The 18,728-nt window shown below is 49.8% G+C and overlaps 2 protein-coding genes across 7 annotated transcripts in view; one reads left to right on the forward strand and one right to left on the reverse strand.

Moving 5' to 3' along the window:
* Positions 1-18,728, forward strand: part of LOC147706586 (uncharacterized) — a 487,499-nt gene that overhangs the window by 196,038 nt on the left and 272,733 nt on the right. Inside the window, exon 10 of the mRNA XM_086929635.1 lies at positions 14,835-15,149. Coding sequence (XP_086785761.1) covers positions 14,835-15,149 — 315 coding nt within the window. The remainder of the gene's footprint in view (positions 1-14,834; positions 15,150-18,728) is intronic.
* The window catches only part of LOC147706587 (cell adhesion molecule CEACAM6-like), a 139,158-nt gene continuing 134,406 nt past the window's right edge, over positions 13,977-18,728 (reverse strand). For all 6 annotated transcript variants that reach the window (XM_086933077.1, XM_086933078.1, XM_086933075.1 and 3 more), the window contains one exon: positions 13,977-14,263. In XM_086933077.1, coding sequence (XP_086789203.1) covers positions 14,257-14,263 — 7 coding nt within the window. In that variant the 3' untranslated portion in view covers positions 13,977-14,256. The remainder of the gene's footprint in view (positions 14,264-18,728) is intronic.

An 18,728-nucleotide genomic window follows, 5' to 3' on the forward strand; every position in this document is an offset into this window, starting at 1 on the left:
TCCAGTCATTTTATATTTTTTACAAACAAGGTTATCCACCAACGCAGAGCTGTGAGTGGTCAGTACAGCAAAGTTAGAAACATAACTGTTTAAATGACGGTAATCCAAAAATATGCGATACGTACCGTCCCGTTTCAATATCGGAAAAAGAAGATTATTCATGGATGAAACACAGGGTTCAATCACACCCTGCTATTCCAACTGGGTAGGAATTTCCTGATTGGAAGTTTTAGCTTCACGCTTAATCGGGTATTGTGGTTGGGGCTGCGCCATAGAGCGCAATGGAATTTCATGTTCCGGAGAATCCTTATCCTATCCTACCTGATTACTATAAACAGCTGGAGCAAGGGCTAATTCCCACTCCGACACGTACTCAAGTGTAACCTCCCCCGAAACATAACTGGAAAAACTCGGGAGAATAACATCCTCCACTTTAGAAGAAGCCAGAACAAATGGGGGCAAGCCAGTCACCCTCTGCTTACAAAATATCATAAGTGGAAGTAAGTCTGTCTCAAAAGACTGCCTTAATTGTGTGACTCACATCACCTTAAATTTGGAGGCCTATCTCATAAAGCCTATCAAGGGGTGGAACTCGTGTGTCAGCTCTTTCCACTGTAATGAATGTGCCAGTTGCTTTCGCCTCCAGACACTGGTGGAGTGCCTCCCGCACTATGGTAACCTCTGCCATGCTATCGAGAAGTGTCACCGCCCATCTCCAATCAAGGAGCAGGGTTCTCACCATCTGAGGCATTCTTTGCAGTCAAAGTGGCAACATTTTTCTTCTGAAATGGGGGAACGAAATTGAGGTGTTCCCTCTTGCTTGCTTTTTACATCAAATGACACTGCGGGTCACGTCTTGTCTACCCAGACTCGCCTTGTCTGTGATCCTCACGTCCTCTCTCACCGAACTGTAAATCCTACGATTGCTGAAAGGAACGGTGAGAATGAGGATCAGAAACCTGAAACCTCTCTGGTGTTTTAATCTTAGAGCGGTCACGCAAATCATATCCACGTTCATAAGCGTCTGGTGGTGGGGAACCAGCACGAGAAGCAGGCTTCTGGTGTTGCTGCCGCTGATTTTTATTCCAAGCCTTTTTTTAGGGAAGCCTGGACAAGCCTCCTTTTCAGGAAGAGGCTTATTCTGTACCTGAGTGAAAGGTCTTGTTCTCAGACTATTGCATCCTAGCAATGTGCATACCTCCACAATAAACTTCAGCTGTTTTTGCTTGTCAACGTCCGCCACCGCCGATAGGCGTTGATGCACATGCAAGCTAACTGGTTTACCTTTGACATTGGCCAGAATCATATCAGAGACAATAGGGAACATGCCTACTAATCTCGTCCCAAACTCCAGGGCAGGACCAGTCCCAGGTTCATCTTGAACCTTTTTGAGAATGCTCGGTAGAACAATCGTGGAGGGTGTGCCAAAACATACTGTGTACACTGCAGCAAATACAATCACCTAGCTGGTGCAATCAGCTAAAGTGGAAATAATACCACTAGGTAAACTCATTGTAAGGATCCTGTGTTTTTCTACAGGAGCAGTATGTGGGAAAACAGCTTCGAGTCACTCCAATTTTTCTTTTAATAAATATGGAAAATCATCTCTATTTTGAGAACGTTTGCCCATCACTAAATTAATCATGATGAGACTTATAACAAGACCACCACCGTGTGCAGTCAGCTGTTGAGCGACTCCAGCCAGAGCCACTTGTATATTATGTGACAAACTGTATGACACTTCCGTGTATATGAATCAAAGACGTATGTAATTGATGTAGCTCTGCGAGTGTAACATTAAGATAATTAGGATGTAGTGTAAAACCAGCCAGCATGGGCCAAGTGGCCCCATTGACCGATAAAGGTCCTAAACAGACTGCAGAAACAGGGTGAGGGAGGGCGCCCAACCTGGCAACAGAACTTCAGGAAGCCAATAGTTGCGCGGAACCACGGCTGGTGTATATTCATGAAAAAAATTATCATTCCCATCCACTGCTGGAAATGTAACCCAAGAGTAAAAGGCTTCGAAGCGATAAGTCACACTCGCTTCGACTACAAAAATGAAATCAGCCCCCGAATTAGGGACTCCATGTGCACTCAGATAACCTGTAACCATGCGGCAGTTAGGTGCCGCAATAGTGACCGGTTGTACCATACTAGAAATTGGACGAAGGAATGGTCAGGAAGGTAGCTCAAAACTAGGTCTAACAGAAAAAACAAAAACCTTTAAAAATTCAAGCTTAATAAAGCTATGAACATTAAAATATAGGAGGCTAAGACCCCTCAGCACGGACGTCTCCAGAAACAGTGAAAGGGTATTGTGGACAAGACAAGTGCTACTCGGGAGTCTCGCGAATAAGTACCAGACCAAACGTTGGTGGCATCATGTTGCAGAGATTCTGCACAAAAACAACTATGCGCAGGATTATAGGAACTTGGTGTATGGGGATTGGGTCACCCCGCCACCTTAGTACCCATTAGCCTAGGACCGACTAGCTATAGTGGCTCACTTGCTCTCCTACTCACTCAGGAATTGCCCTAACAAGACACTCTTGTTCGCTCACACTCTTTTACTTGTCCACAATAAAATCTGACAGAGCCACTAAATAATTTAAAATATTTATTTTAACTAAAGTGCCCTAACATGCAGTATACGTGCAACAAGCAGGAAAATACATAATATAAATATAGTCAGCATAGCAGCTAGTCCATAAATTATGAAGGGAGATGTCATCATAAAAAGATAGTGGAGCCTAACCTCCTTCCCCTTGATAAGAAGCAATATTATTAAATATTAGAAGATCTCTGGGCTTTGTCAGTGAAATTGATCTCCCACCCTCGGGCTCCACCATTGAGGCCTGCCCCTGCCATCGCACTCTCGAGTGTTGGTGATCGAGGCCTCCTCCACCTGCAGGTTTCCCTGTGCCTCATCGCTGGTGGTCGAGTGGACCTCTGTCTCCTTCTCGGTCTGCTCTTTCACACTTTTTTCTACCCTCTTATATTTTTCATCTTTCTGCATCTCTGCACTTTTATGCCTTATTTCTGCTTAATTTCCCATTTTCCTTTATTTCCCTTATCCCATATTTCCCCACCGCTGCTGCCCCCGTGGCTCCCCATCATGACTGGCACAATATCCAGCTCCCCTCCCTGCTCCCACCTCCCAGCTGTCCAGCCCTCCCCAAACCCTACTTAATGGTGGCAGTGCCGCTGGCGTGTCAAACGCACGCCTGACAGCAATCAGCGCCTGGAACCCTGGCCCTACACTCCGCTAACGCTACGACCCAGCGGCACTCCACGCACTCAACCCAGACCCCAATAACAACTGTAAGCTAGCATCACCAGCCAACACCCACAGACCCTTCAGCTGTCACTGCTGCCAACACACCTGCAGCACAGCCAGGAACACGGACCCAGCGCAACCCTCCTGCAAGAACACCACCAAACGGAAGATCCTGCAAAACATCCTCAACGTCAGATCCCTCCACAAACACGCTGCCAGAATCTGGGACCTCCTTAACATCACCACCCCTGACCTAGCGTTCTTCCCCAAAACCTGGACCAACACCACCTTGGGACCGGACATCGCCATCCCCCAAGGAAACAAGATCTCCAGGAAGGACTATCCCACTCGCCCAGGAGGAGGAATAGGCATTGTCCACAAATCCAGCCTCCGACTGAGCGCACTCCCCGATGAGCCCACAGAACTGATGGAACACCTTCACTTCAAGATACTGGCCAGCCCCACCGCGGAACCCTCATCTACCGACCCTCTGGACCCCGCCAACTCCATCATGGACATCATCTCCCCGCAGGCCATCGCATCCACCAACTACACCATGCTGGGAGACCTCAACTTCCACCTCGACAACCAACTGGACCCCAACACCACATCCCTCCTGGACAACCCCCACAACATTGGACTATGCCAGATCGTGACCGAGCCCACGCCCTCAGCAGGACACACCCTCGACCCCCTCTTCATTATAGGAAACTCCATCACCTTCAGCCAAACCAGCGAACTCCCATGGACTGACCATTGATGCCTCCACTTCACCTTCAGAACACCCACCATCCACAGACACCAGCAGCTGCTCCCATGAAGAAACTGGACCAAAATCACTGACAAACAGCTCACCAATTCCTCCCCAACAATCCCCGAAAACGACTACCCCAACACCGCAGCCGGAACCCTGCATAGATGGATCTCAGACAGCGCCAACACCAGAGCACCCCTCAAGAAAAACAACAATACCAGCATCAAGAAAGGCAAATAGTTTACCACTGAACTTTGAGAGTTCAACCGCACATGCCGCCGCCTCAAAAAGGCCTGGAGGAACCCCAAATCCAAAGAAGCCCACAACTTCAGAGCCGCTACCAACGCCCACCATCACCTCATCAAAGAAACGTAGAAAAAAGCGATTGAAGACCGAATCTCCACCCACGTGCACATCAGCAAGGAGCTCTTCAGCATTATAAAGGAGTTCACACAACCCACAAGCGAGTCTACCGACATCCCTCCCTCACAAGACCTCTGCGACAAACTGAGCACCTTTTTCCACCACAACATCAAGATCATCTACAACAACTTCAACAAAGGCAACCAACACTGAACCCCAACCAACCACCTCGACCACCGGACACCAGCGATTGACAACTGGACAGTCCTCACCACAGTAGACACACTGAAGACACATCTTCAACAGAGGAGCCAACACCATCGCACCTATGCTCCGCCACATCAGCAACCGCTCTCTGGCGATCGCCTCGTTCTCAGATGACTGGAAACACGCTGATGTTAACCGCCTCCTAAAGAAACCCTCGGTCGGACCCCACCGACCTCAAAAACTACAGACCCATCTCCCTGCTCCCGTTCCTAGTGAGTGTCATCGAGAAAGCCATAAAAAGCCAACTCGCCACATTCATTGAAAAACACAACAACCTCGACTCCTCCCAGTCCGGCTTCAGAAAAAAACACAGCACGGAAACCGCCCTCCTCACCACAACAGACAACATCCACACCCTACTGAACAAAGGAGAAACAGTAGCCCTCTCATCCTCCTCGACCTCTCAGCAGCATTCGACACAGTCTCCCACCGCACCCTAATACGCAGACTCTACAACGCAGGAATCCAGGACAAGGCCCTCGACTGGATCTGCTCCTTCCTCTCTGGCAGAATGCAGCGGGTCAGACTCCCCCTTACCTCTCGGACACTACACCTACCACCTGCGAAGTCCCCCAGGGCTCCTGCCTCAGCCCGACGCTCTTCAAAGTCTACAAAGCTCCACTTGCCCCTATCTTCAGAACCTACGGACTCAACATCGTGCCATATGCAGACGACACCCAACTCATCCTCTCCCTATCTAACGAGCCCAACATCGCCAGATACAACTTTTGAAAAGGCGTGGAAGCCGTTGCCAAAAAAGATGAAAAACAGCTGCCTACAACTAAACAGAAGTACTCATCATGCGCCCAACCCCCCGACACCTGGTGGCCCCTTGCCCTCAGAAACCAGCCAACCCACATGGACCATGCACGCAACCTGGGAATCATCCTGGACTCCGAGCTCAAAATGGACCGCAAAATCAACTCCGTCTTGTCTTCCTGCTTCCACACCCTCCGCCTCCTTCGTAAGACATTAAAATGGATCCCCCTCGAACACTGAAAGACTGTCACTCACACCCTGGTCACCAGCAGACTCAACTACGGCAATGCCCTCTACGCTGGAATAAACAAAATCCTCACCTGCAGGCTACAGAATATCCAGAACTCCGCCGCAAGACAAGGCCTAAACCTGCCAAAACACTGCCACATCTCCCAGCACCTGCCCACACTCCACTGGCTCCCCCTCGAGGTGAGAATCACTTTCAAGATATTAATCAACGCACACAAGGAGCATTCACAAACCAACTCCTCCAAAGACACCAAAAGATCCAGATCAGTGCAGCCAGAGTTGTCCTTGATCTTCCTCAACAATCACACATCACCCTGACACCTCAAAGAGCTCCACTGGCTCCCATTTTAGAATAGATGACTATATAAGCTGCTCATCCACACATGCAAGGCTTTGCACAACTCCAGACCAGCTTATATAAACCACCAACTAAGCCTCCACAAACCTAGCAGAAACCTACATTCTTATGGAGCCCCACATCCTTCAGAGCAGGGCCGGTGGTCACTCCTTCCCTTACCTTGCAGCCAGGGTATGGAACAACCTCCTCCATCACCTCAGGACCTCTGCCACTGTACTAGATCTACAAGTTCCACAAGATAGCCTGGTTACCTTCCTGGGTGGCAAGCAGCGCTCTACAAGTTGACCCATTAATTGATTGATTTATGAATTTGTGCAACAAAGGAGTCAAGTCCCCTCTATTAGGCAACACCCTTCATTACAGAGGCCACACCCCTTTAAACAAGTTTTAATAGTTTTATGCCCATGCCCCTTTTGACTGGAACAATTCCTGCTCCAACTAGAGGCCATGTAATTAACAGAGAATGGATGGGCCATGTTTGACGACTCTTCCAATAGCAATGGTCTGCACTAAGATCTACTAGTATGGGTGTGCTCGGAGGTCAGCAGAGCCACCTATCTGGAAGTTTGCATGCTTGAAGCAAGGCAAAGCAGAGGGCTTCTGTTGGTTAACCAGGGAGAGATGCACAAACACATGATTGTAGCATTATCAAGGGTTTTCGCTGAAAGTTGCTGACATCATGTTTTAACACAGGGGTCACATTAGGTGAGGTGATTGGGAACCCTCCAACAGCCAATTGGAGTCCAATAAAATCACTCTTTTTGTTTCCTTAATCAATGTGGAGCCAAAGCCCCTCTCCTGGCATATAACTGTCTGTCAAGTTAAACTGATGTAAGGCTGAATGCAACACTATGGATCAGGGATTCTACCCAGTGGCCTTTGGCATGAAGGTCATTATCCTTTTGGCTGTTGCTTCCTTGATGTCCGTGCTGTTTGTGGTGAGGTGGAGATGACAACACTTACGTCCAGTTGGAAGAGAAGAGGATGAAATTTACTCCACTCAGAAACGTGGGTACACTTGGACATTGAAAGATGCTGCTGGGTAACCAAACTAATCTAGTTACACTCTGTACAATTCAACTGCTGCACGTGTCTTTTAAAATACTGTGTCTACGCTCCCCTCTTATTTAAGTGCTTATGTCTCCATTATTTCATCTCCCCTTTATGTACTGCCCTGATTTCTTTATAGGATAAATTAACATTTGTTTAAATTGTTGCAATTTTAGTTCAATACACCAATAATTATGTTTCTTGGGGGGCGTGGCTTGGGCGCCGATGGCGATGGTCGCCTGAGAGCTCGGCTCCGGGACTAAGCCCGAAATTATCCTGAACATCGGAGGCTGAGGGGCGCCCCAGACCCCGCATTCGGTTGAGCGAGGCGACGACACCCTGCCGGGGGCCTTGGTGGAGTTTGGACGGGGGTGGCTTCGAGGAAATGCCGAAGTTTGCGGAGTTGCGGAGTGCGACCCAACATGGCGCCCGGACCCCTTTGTCCCCTTGATCGAAACTACGGAGTTGAAGAGGTCTCGCGGGTGTCACCTGGCACCCGGCTTCACCATCCTCAGTTGTTTTAGACATTGGACATTGGCAGGTTCGGACCTTCTACAACGGGTTCATACTCGATTAGACGACCGGGCGGGTGCCCACGCACTAGAGGACACCGGGCGCGGGTGCCCTCTGTTCCAGGCGGTGGTCTGCACCGTGACTCCGCAACTAGCTACGATTTCCTGGCCAGCCCAACTACATGGATGGCGCGACACTCTGGCGCCACAGGTCAACCGAGGGAGTTGGTGGCCCTCGCCCCGGAGCTATAGTGGGTGAACGGGCCTGCCCGACTCGGCGACGGTTGTCTCCGCCCCCTTATCGGTGCCCTCGGACGCCGTGGCGGTGGCGTGAGCCGAAGCGGCGGAGTCTCCACAGGCTCTGGAGAAGGAGATCGCCCATACCAGACTTGAGAACGAAATCCCGGGAAGGTCGTGCTGGACACTTGTACACGGAGACGCCTACTCCGGGACCCTCGCGGAGAGCCCCTGGCAGCATGGGGAAACCTAAAGGAGCCAAGGGATCCAGCCAGACCACCTCAGACTCTGAAGCCCAGGACAAGGAAGAGCATGGAGACCCTAAACGACCTGGTGGCGCACCACTCCAGCAACAATTCGACCGTGTACTGGAAGCGATAGAGGCAACTCGGTCGGCCCTCCAACAGGACATTGCCCAGGTGGCGACCGGCCTGGGCCTCCTTAGGGCAGACCATGGTAAACTCTCAGACCGGGTCAAGGAGGTGGAGGGCACGGTGAAGACTTTAGAACCGGCGCAGAGAACCCTGGCTGCGACGATAAAGGATGCCATGTCCCGAATCGAGACCCTCGAACGGAGGGCGGAGGATGCGGAAGGCCGAAATAGGAGGAATAACTTTCGGGTGGTGGGCCTGCCGGAAAAAATCGAGGATGGCGATATGGTGCGATACTTGGAGACCTGGCTCCGAGACACGGTGGTCCCGGAGGGCCTGTCCTCCTTTTACACTCTAGAACGGGCCCACAGAGTTCCAGCACGGCCCCCACAGCAGGGACGAGCCCCAAGGCCAGTGGTGGCGCGGTTGCTACATTTCCGGGACAGAGACCTGATCCTAAATGCCGCCAGGCACAATGGCCCGTTCCAGGTTGCAAACAGTCAGGTGAATATCTTCCCTGACTACACCTACGAGACGCAGCGCAAGTGGTTCTCCTTCCTGGCGGTTAAGCGTGAACTCAGGAGTGAGGGCATCCAATATTCACTCCTATTTCCCGCAAGGCTCCGAGTCATTGTCGACGACAAAACCCAGTTCTTCGACACCCCAGAGGAGGTCTGTGACTGGCTCGAACTGTACCGGACAGGGAAGGATGGGTATAGCGCCTCGACCCATCAGGCGGAGGAGCCGGAACAAAGGAGGCGATCTAAGAGGGTCAGGAACCGCCGCGGCCGCACGGGAGGGCCCTCGACAGCGGAGACATCATCGGAGCGGAGGGGAGTGTTGGAAGTTCTGTCGGAACTGTCGGGAGCAAGAGGCGAAGTCATCGAGGAGGAGGAAGAAAACCCGGGTGCTCAGGGGGCACCATCGGACTCGGAAGACTCAGTGGCAGACAGTACCCATACACCGGTGATCACACCGAAATCGGTGGAGGACCTTTTGGACGGACAAGGGTAACGGGATATGCTGCCTTGTTTTGGGTGGGGGCCCGGCAGGGGGGAGGCGGTTGCCGTTCTTTATTGCTGACAATGAAGGAGGGAGGGCTGGGGGGCTTCTGCTCTTGCCCCGAAAGGTTTTGACACAGGGGGGGGCTTACTATAGTCCTGGTAGCCTGGGCGACGAGGGCCCACTGCCTCCGCTCAGCCCGCACCTGGCCCATAAGGCCTTCCTACGGTGGCGACCGTAGGACTAGTGGGGATTTTGGGGTTGATCTCCGTAGAGGTTTGGATGGGATCTAGATGGTGCAGTTTGGGTCCTGTTCTGGGGTGGTTGGGGGGGGGCTTTGTTGGTTATTGGGTGGTTTGGTTCTGGTTGGGGAAAATGGCCGCCGTCAGCGCTGGGAGGATTGATGCTTTTTCTTTGTGGGGACCCGAACGGGGAGGCTGTGCAAGAACACTCTGGGACAATGGCTGATGTTGCTAACTTGAAATGTATTACTTGGAACGTGAGGGGGCTTCACACTATGTCCAGGCGTCACAAGGTCCATGCTTATTTAGTGCGTAGGGGAGGGCAAATGGCGCTGCTGCAGGAAACGCATCTGAACAAGGCGGAAGGGGCGGCGCTTCAGCGTAGGTGGCGAGGGCAGGTCTTTTCCACGGCGTACTCTGCTTATGCCAGGGGGGCGCTAATATGGATTAGGGCAGGAGTCCCCTTCCAGGTCACGAGGACAGTGTTGGACCCAGAGGGGCGTTTCGTGGCCATATCAGGCACGCTAGGAGGGAGGGACTTGAACGTTTGCTGTGTGTATGCTCCTAATGTGGACCAGACTGCCTTCCTTTCCAGGTTATCGGGCTCGCTGGCCCACTTTTTCGCCGGGCCCCTCCTGCTGGGGGGAGACTTTAACTCCGTAGTGGATGTAGACATAGACCGCTCGCATCCCCCGCTCCCCGATTCCCCGGTCCGGCGGACGGCTAAGGGCCGTCAAGATTGGCAGACCCGCTGGGGTTTGACGGACATTTGGAGGGCGCATCACCCCGCATCTAGAGATTATTCATACTTTTCGAGCCTTCATGAGCTGCATGTCAGACTAGATGGCTTTCTTGGTTCGTCCGAATTAGTTTCGGCAGCGGTCCGATCGGAGTACTTATCGCGGACCATCTCGGACCATAACCCCCTCCTACTCGACATTCGCTGGTTCCCTGGGACGCCGGCAGTACCCACCTGGAAGATGCGCCCCGAGATCCTCGAGGACAGTGTCTTCAAGGCGGACCTAGGGGAGAGAATCACGGATTATTTTGCGTCCAACGGCGGCTCCGCGAGTACTAGGGCGTTCGAATGGGACGCTTTCAAGGTGGTGGTGAGGGGCTACTGTATCTCTAAGAAGGTGGGCATGCGGCGTGTTATCCTGGCTGACTTAGACACAGCGGACCGAGCGCTCCGCGAGCTTGAAATTAGCCGCCCCGGACACCCGGAATTGCAAACACAAACGGTAGAGGCGAGGGAGAAGGTAGCGGTGGAGGTCGAACGGCTCCGCTGTTTCGATTATAAGGCCTATACGGTCCGGTCTATTGCGGAGGGCGACAGGTCGAGCGCGTTATTGGCGTGGTTGGCCAACCCTACGCGCCAGTCCCAAACGACGACAAATATGCGTAGGGCGGATGGGACCGAGGTATGCACCCAACCGGAGATTCTTAGTTGCTTCCGGCATTACTACGAAAGTTTATACCGCAGTCGCTCCGCACGTGACCCAGACCGGCTTGATAACTATCTTAGCCCACTGGAACTCCGCACAGTGGGACAGGAAGTGGCGGAAACCCTGGGTTCTGACATCGACTTGGGGGAGATCCGTGGGGCCATCAAACGGATGGCGAGGAACAAGACCCCGGGCCTAGATGGCCTTCCGGTGGAGTTCTATGCAGCTTACGCTGACCTTTTGGCCCCTCGATTACTGGTGGTCTACAGGGAGGCGAAGAGGTTGGGTCGTCTCCCTGGCTCGATGTGTGAGGCGTTGGTGGTTCCTCTCCTCAAACCAGGCCGAGACTCGTCTGACCCGGGGTCCTACCGTCCCCTTTCAATGCTGACGGTGGACTACAAAATATTGAGCAGCATCTTGGCCTCGAGGCTGCTGGGACATATGAGTTCCCTAGTGCATGAAGACCAAGCCGGTTTCATCCCACGGCGGAATACGACTATGAACATCCGAAGGTTGTTCCGCTTGCTTGGGGAACCATTCGTGGATGCCCCGTCCCCGGTAGTCTTGTCGGTGGACCTGGAGAAGGCTTTTGATAGCCTGGAGTGGGACTACCTATGCACGGTATTACGGAAATTCGGCCTCGGGGAGGGATTTGTCAAATGGACAGCAGTCCTCTACGCTTCCGCTTCGGCCAGGGTAAGATCGGGCCCTTTGATTTCATCGCGATATCCGGTGGAGCGTGGCACGCGGCAAGGGTGCTCCTTATCCCCGCTTCTTTTTGCACTAGCGGTGGAGCCACTAGCGATGCATCTTCGCTCGGGAGCCCACTATACGGGCTTATGGACAGCGGCGGGCCCACATTACGTCTCGCTCTATGCGGACGACCTGTTGCTCTTCCTGGAGGATCCGGTCGACGCATTACGGGGAGCGGAATTAGCGCTAACGGAGTTCGGAGCGGTCTCAGGCCTCCAAGTGAATTGGTCTAAGACCTGCCTCTTCCCGATGCGTAGGGGTACCCCCACTCCTGCGCTAAGTAAGGAGATCAGATGGGAGCCCGACTGCTTTAAATACCTTGGGGTATTTGTGTACCACGACCAACCCGACCTCCTAGATGGAAACATTGCCCGTTGCATACGAGCACTCCGAGGTAGCATGGACTTTTGGGCCACGCTGCCGCTCTCCGTGGCGGGACGCATCGCCCTGCTCAAAATGGTGGCGCTCCCCCGACTATTGTATTACTTTAGGACTTTGCCGATCTGGGTCCCACCGGCTACGTTTCGTCGCTTGCGTTCTATGGTGGTCGGGTTCCTTTGGGGAACGGGCCGGCGGCGGGTGGCCCTCAATACCCTGATGAGGCCGAAGGACGAGGGGGGGCTCGCTGTGCCGGACTTCGAGAAGTATTACCTAGCGGCGCAGCTCCAGACCTACACCCAGGAGATAGCCAGGGAATTCAGAGGCCCGGAGGACGGTAGAGGGACGGGTATGGCCAGGCACGTCCTCTCCTTTATCGCGCTGCGACAGCGCTTAGTCCTACGGGACCTGTCGATGGAGGAGCGGACTATCCGACTCTGTTGGAATCGGGCTCATAACAGAGGTCGCCTACGGACGCCATATGCGCCTGAAATACCATTGGGGATGCTGACGGCCCTCCCCCACGGAGGAGATTGGTCACGACTGGCGGACTGGGAGGATTCCGGTTTACAGCTCGTCGGGGACCTGTACGAAGACGGAGCGCTCCTGTCCTTTCAGGATCTCATTGACCGCTTTGGGATCCCCCGGGGCGACTTTCTGCTGCACTCGGCCATTGTGCGAGCGATCCAAGCGCACTGGCAAAACGGGCTAGAGGAACCTCAATTGTCTCAGGTGTGCCAGTACGTAATGATGTCGGCGGGCACGGTGAAGGCGGTCACTTGCCTCTACGGCAGGTTGATTGCCGAGGGGTTGGTTCCTCTCGCCACACTGAAGTCCCGCTGGGAAGAGGACATTGGTAGGGAGATCCCGGAGACGACCTGGTCCCAGCTGGTGAGGCGTGCCTGGAAGGGTACACGTAGCGCCCGTTTCCAACTGGTCCACTATTATGTTCTCCATAGGGCGTACCTGACCCCGGTAAAGATCAGGCGTTATTTTGCCACGGCTTCGGCGGAATGCCCTAGGTGCCCGGCTCAGGAGGCGGACCTCCTACACATGCTATGGGCCTGTCCAGGACTGACGTCCTACTGGCAGGAGGTGGCGGCGACTTTGGAAGAGGTGACGGGGAGGCACCTATCATTCGATGTGGCGGTAGGGCTATTGCACTGGTTCCCCCATACCCCCCGGAATAAAATCACCAGTAAATTTATCGACCTGGGGCTGCTACTTGCTAAGCGAGAGGTGACCAGGAACTGGAAGGCACGAGCTGGTCCTACAGGCAGCAGATGGCACAGTGAGCTTTTGAAATGGGCGGCGGGTGAGAGCGCGCTGCGATATCAGTTGGCTTGGAGGCAGAGCAATGAGAAGGCGCAGGAGGCCGCGTTAGAATGGGAAACGCTGGTGCAGGCCCTCAGAGATTATTGTACCCCCAGCGACTCCGAAAGTGAAGAAGCAACTCGACCCGAGTCCCGTTAAACATTAGCATTGACAGCACTATTACCTTCCCCGTGGGTCAAGCAGTGGATCCTATGTTGATGAGCTCCCTGGCGCTGATGGTGGGGGGGAGGGGGAGGGGGGAGTTTCACAGTGACTGGGAATTTTGAGGGGGGGGTTTCTTTTTGGGGTTTGGGGTTTGTTTAGAAAAGCAGATGACGGACAGTGAGTTATCCGGACCAGCTCCAGCATCCTACTGACCCCAGCTGCATTTGCCGCCCAACCCCAGGGATATGGGCTGATTGGCTGTATAGCAACGTTATGGAAGGGGGTCGGTGGGCTATATCTTGTATAAGTTGTTTATAATACGATACTGGTCGTTACTGTATTGTTTTACTGATTCCTGCAATAAAAATATATAAAAAAAAAAAAATTAAAAAAAACAATAATTATGTTTCTTTTTATTTTTGCATATTAGAAAAGAAAAGTTATATGAACTACACATGTTATTTCCAGCCTTAAAAGTAAAAGATAATAAACATGATGTTTAATTACAAATTATAATTGTTTCTGTAACAGACTTCATACTTTTCATGTCACAGAAAGAAACAGAAATCAGTCTGAATATAATTGGTCACATTTGCAGCACTTATTAAACAAAATCACTTGAAGCTGAACACATTATTAACAGAACATTTTAAATTATTATCTATGACTTTCTGTACATTGATGTAAGTGGTGATCTTCTGGTTATTAATAGCATTTCGTATATTCTCCAGCGCACAGAGTCCTCTCAGCCAAAGCATCAGGGCCTAAAATGAGGAAACAATTACAGATTAACATTTTCAAATAGAAATCTTGTCTTCTTCAATCTCAGGTAAGACTCCGATGATGGAAACTGCGGTCTGTACCGTCTTTCATTTTCACTTCTGACATAAAAGGCAGTTTTACCGGTCTTATAAATACTACTACAACTACTCCTACTACTCCTACAGGTACTCTTATTACTACTACTACTACTACTACTACTACTACTACTACTACTACTAATAATAATAATCATCATACTCATAACCATTATCCTAACCATAAAAATACCTAGGTTTTCACAGCTATTACAGCAGAGTATACCAAGAAGATCTAAAACCCGCCCAAAATGAGGTCGAAGCCTGGTTGGGACAGAGCTCAAGTAGCACCCTCCCAGCAGAGAAGAGCAGGCATTTGAATCGGGAGATGGGGGAAGGGGAGGTAGAGACTGCATTAAGACAAGGCAAGAAAGGAAAAGCCCCTGGTCCCGATGGCCTACCTCTTCAGGTATACAAACGACTGGCTAGTGTACTAAAACCTATCTTTGTAGAATTCTTTAATGAGTTCTTTTTGAAGGGGTCTAACATGTCAGCCTCCTGGGATGAGGCTAACATCTCCCTAATCCTGAAGGCAGCAAAATGCCCAAAGAATTGTGATTCGTATCAGCCAATATCTTTGCTGAACTGTGATTATGAGATATTTGCAAAGATATTGGACAACAGGTTAAGTGGACCAATGGCGGAGTTGATCCATATGGATCAAAAAGGGTTCATTCGGGGTAGATCCTTGAAAGAGCTGACCTTCTCGCTGATAGGCTCGATTGACCTGGCATCCGTTTATGAGCTTCCACTTGCGGTAGTAGCTTTAGTTGTCACTAAAGCTTTTAACCAGGTAAATTGGGCATTTTTACAGACTGTGGCAGAACCTGTGAATCTCGGGCAATATTTTTGTAGAACATTAGAGGCCATTTACAGGACCCCAAAGGCTAGGGTGCTAGTAAATGGCTCCTTGACAGATCCTGTTCTTATTAGCAGGGGCACGAGACAGGGGTGTCCCTTATCGCCACTCCTATTCAATTTATATATTGAGTCCCTAGCCAGGAAAATAAGGGAGGATTTAGAGATTGTACCTTTTCAGTACAAGGGCTGGTGCAAGAAATTGGGCCTCTACACAGACGATATTCTCATTTTTACGAATAACCTACAAAACACCCTGAATCGCATTACAACACTAACAACAGACTTTGGGAAAATCTCGGGTTCTGAAATAAATAGAAATAAGACGGAGGTCGTGACCTGGAATTTGGAAGCAGGGGAAGCACCTAATAGGGAGGCAATGAGGTATCTGGGAGTCATGATTCCACAAGACATCTCCAAATTGACCAAAGTCAATCTGGAGAAGGCAAAAACAGAGGTCAGTGGGCTCTTAAAAATCTGGGCACACCTCCAGCTTACCTTACTAGGCCGGGCAAACCTAGCAAAAATGATGATCCTCCCAAAGTTAACTTTCTTGTTTGACACCATTCTCCTCCCTTTTGATAAGGAAGCACTTAAAAAGCTGCAAAGGTCAAATGGGTAGCTTTATTTGGTCAAGCAAGGGTCCCAGAATAGCCTGAAAGAAATTGAGAAGGAGGGTGGAGAAAGGGGGCTTAGCACTACCAGACCTGCTATTTTATTCATGGGCCTTTTTATTAAAAAATGGAAAAATGATGCTGAACACACCCACAATTTCAGAGATTGGGAGATTGTTGGGAGTAATGTCAAGGCACAAGCTAGGTGGTAGTGTCGGCTTTATGTTCAAATATGAAATCCCTAAATATTTTAAGAAATTCAGGTCACAAATCTTGAGAGGCTTGGCTGAGAGCTGGTATAGGGTCAGAAAAACCTTACAAATACCATACTTCAGTCAAATGACTCCTATTTGGGACTCACCTGGCTCACCGGCCTGGACAAAAGATGCACTGGTGACCCCTAAGAGAGGCTGGCCTAACAAGATGGAACCATATTACACAGGATGGTCTTTTAATAAGCTGGGAATCGTGCAACCATCTCTCAGAACAGCAAGTGTCCAGATTTAAATACATGCAAATACATTGCTGGTTTCAAGATCCAGGCACAGTGATAGGAAGATCAAATTAATTTGAGGGCACACTTTTGGATAAGTCTGTACTTAAAAAGGAGCTTTCAACAATATATTGGCTGATGGTGGAATTGAAAGATGGGGCGTTCACATTGTCAATGGAACTGTGGGGAAGATGCTTGCCTGAGTCTTCACTGGATGTTGTTTAAATAGCAAAACCAGCACACTTAAGAAGAAATCACCTGTTCTCCATCCATAGAGCCTACTGGACGCCTCAGAGGTTGTCGAAGTTCGGGAGCAGAGGAGACGTGGTTTGTCCTAGGTGCGAAAGTCCAAGAGAGGATGACGTACATATGTTTGTGGAATGTCCTGAGATTCAGCCTTTCTGGAATGATGTGAGTAGGATTCTGTCTACTGTGCTGGATATGGACATTAAGGTAAGCGTCTTGTTGGTTATTTTCGGATGTGCAGATTCCCCCGTAAGAATAACGGATAACAAAGAAAGGCTCCTTTTTTATTCTATTCTGTTGGCACGCAGAAAATTTGTAAACAGTGGATAGCTGTATCCCCTCCAAGGTTCATTGACTGGCTAATCTCTATTAAATATGTTGTTAGCTTGGATATGAAGGCCTTTAAAAAGCATGATTTTTGGTCTTCCTTAAAAGAGTGGTGTGAGCAATAAATGAACAACAAAGTCAGATGAATATGCCTTCTCTGCCTCGTCTGGCTTTCTGGTCCCCCTTGCCTCCCATTCTGCACTTCGGCTCATGGGGGATAGCATGGGAGTGATAACAAGGGAACATAGGATGGAAGACAATGCTTCAAATAAACGAGGGCAGAAAAGGTTAATGCCAGTGTCTCCCTTTCTTATCTCTGTCTCCCTGCTTCCATTACAAAAGGGCATGATACTCTATTCACAGGAGCGAATGGAGCTTTTAGATTCAAATGCGGAAAAAAAAATAACAATACCTAGAAAGGGTTGGTGCCTGAAGTGCCATTCACAATCTGAATTTGCTTGTAATTAGCATCCTTTATAAACCATTTGTGTCTCCTTGGCAACCCACTGATACCTCCTTCCTTTGTAACCCATTGATTCCTCCTTTGTAAACCATTAATTCCTCCTTTGTAAACCATTGATGCTTCCTTTGTAAATCATTGATGCTTCCTTTGTAAATCATTGATGCCTCATGTGTAAACTATTGATGCCGCCTTAGTAAACTATTAGCATACAAGCTGGTGCAAGTACGTCATGTCTCATGAGCGATTTCATCACAAGACTGGAGGCTACCATTATGCATTAATCTTGTAATGCTAACTTTCACACAGCCATTTTGAAGTATTACATCACAAGTTAAAATGTTCTAGAACATAATACAGTCAGGCTATAATTGGCATGCACTCAGTACAATCCGCCTCTTTTAAATGCGGCTCCACACAGATAAGTAACCATACTATTACCTTTCCTATCCTTAACTTTTATCTATCTATTCTCTATCTCAGATTATTGTGTTTACTATAACTGATTTTAATCCTGTTAAATAATTATGTATGGACTTATTTTACTATTATCATTTAAGGTTTCATGGTGGGTAAAGAAGCAATGCTTCCAATTTATGGTCGCCCCCCACCCCTTCTTAACTCCAATGATGACAGCTGGCCACTCCCTTTCAATTTATCACTGCATCGTGCGGGTCAGTCGTCCACCCTTATTCCACTTGTCCCATTGGCGCACTACGCGACAAGCAACATGCACTGTGAGAGGTGCCACACGTCTCAGTGCCCCTAACTGGGCTCAGCCACATACTTTGGGGCATCAAGAGCTCCGTCCGCCGCTGCTTCTCCTCATGTGTAACGTCATAGGAGCGCATCGGAAGAACTTGCAGATTTGCAGAAAGAAGTCGGCACAGCTGCTTCTGGCCATCATAGTTGCAGCGTTTTGCTCGAGCAACTGTGTCGGTTGCTACATCAGGCAAACAGCTGAGCGTCTTTCCAGCACTCCGTGGGTATTCAGTTTAACTGTTCATTAATTCAATAAGTAATATCACTATTACCAAATTCCTTTAAGGCAAGGCGATAGCGGCATTATCTTATACCAACAAGAAGTTCACTCAACAAAAAAAAACTTCTTATTTTTCAAATGGAATATATATAGTAAAGTACATTAGAAGGCACAAGTGGTCAGATAGTCAGATCAGGATAGCCAATCCTTTGAACACCCCCAAAGTTTAAATGGGGATCTAATAAAACAATTCATCCAACTAGAAATGTGCAAAAAGGTGCTTTGTATGAAGCTATACTCATTACTATGCCTTATTTCCTGCTGACACGTGTCGGAAGAGCTTTAGAAGTAAGCAACAGATTTTACGATGCCTTTGGAGAGAAGTTTGAAAT

This window comes from Lissotriton vulgaris, chromosome 7 (assembly GCF_964263255.1).
Source record: "Lissotriton vulgaris chromosome 7, aLisVul1.2, whole genome shotgun sequence".
Classification (NCBI taxonomy): domain Eukaryota; kingdom Metazoa; phylum Chordata; class Amphibia; order Caudata; family Salamandridae; genus Lissotriton; species Lissotriton vulgaris.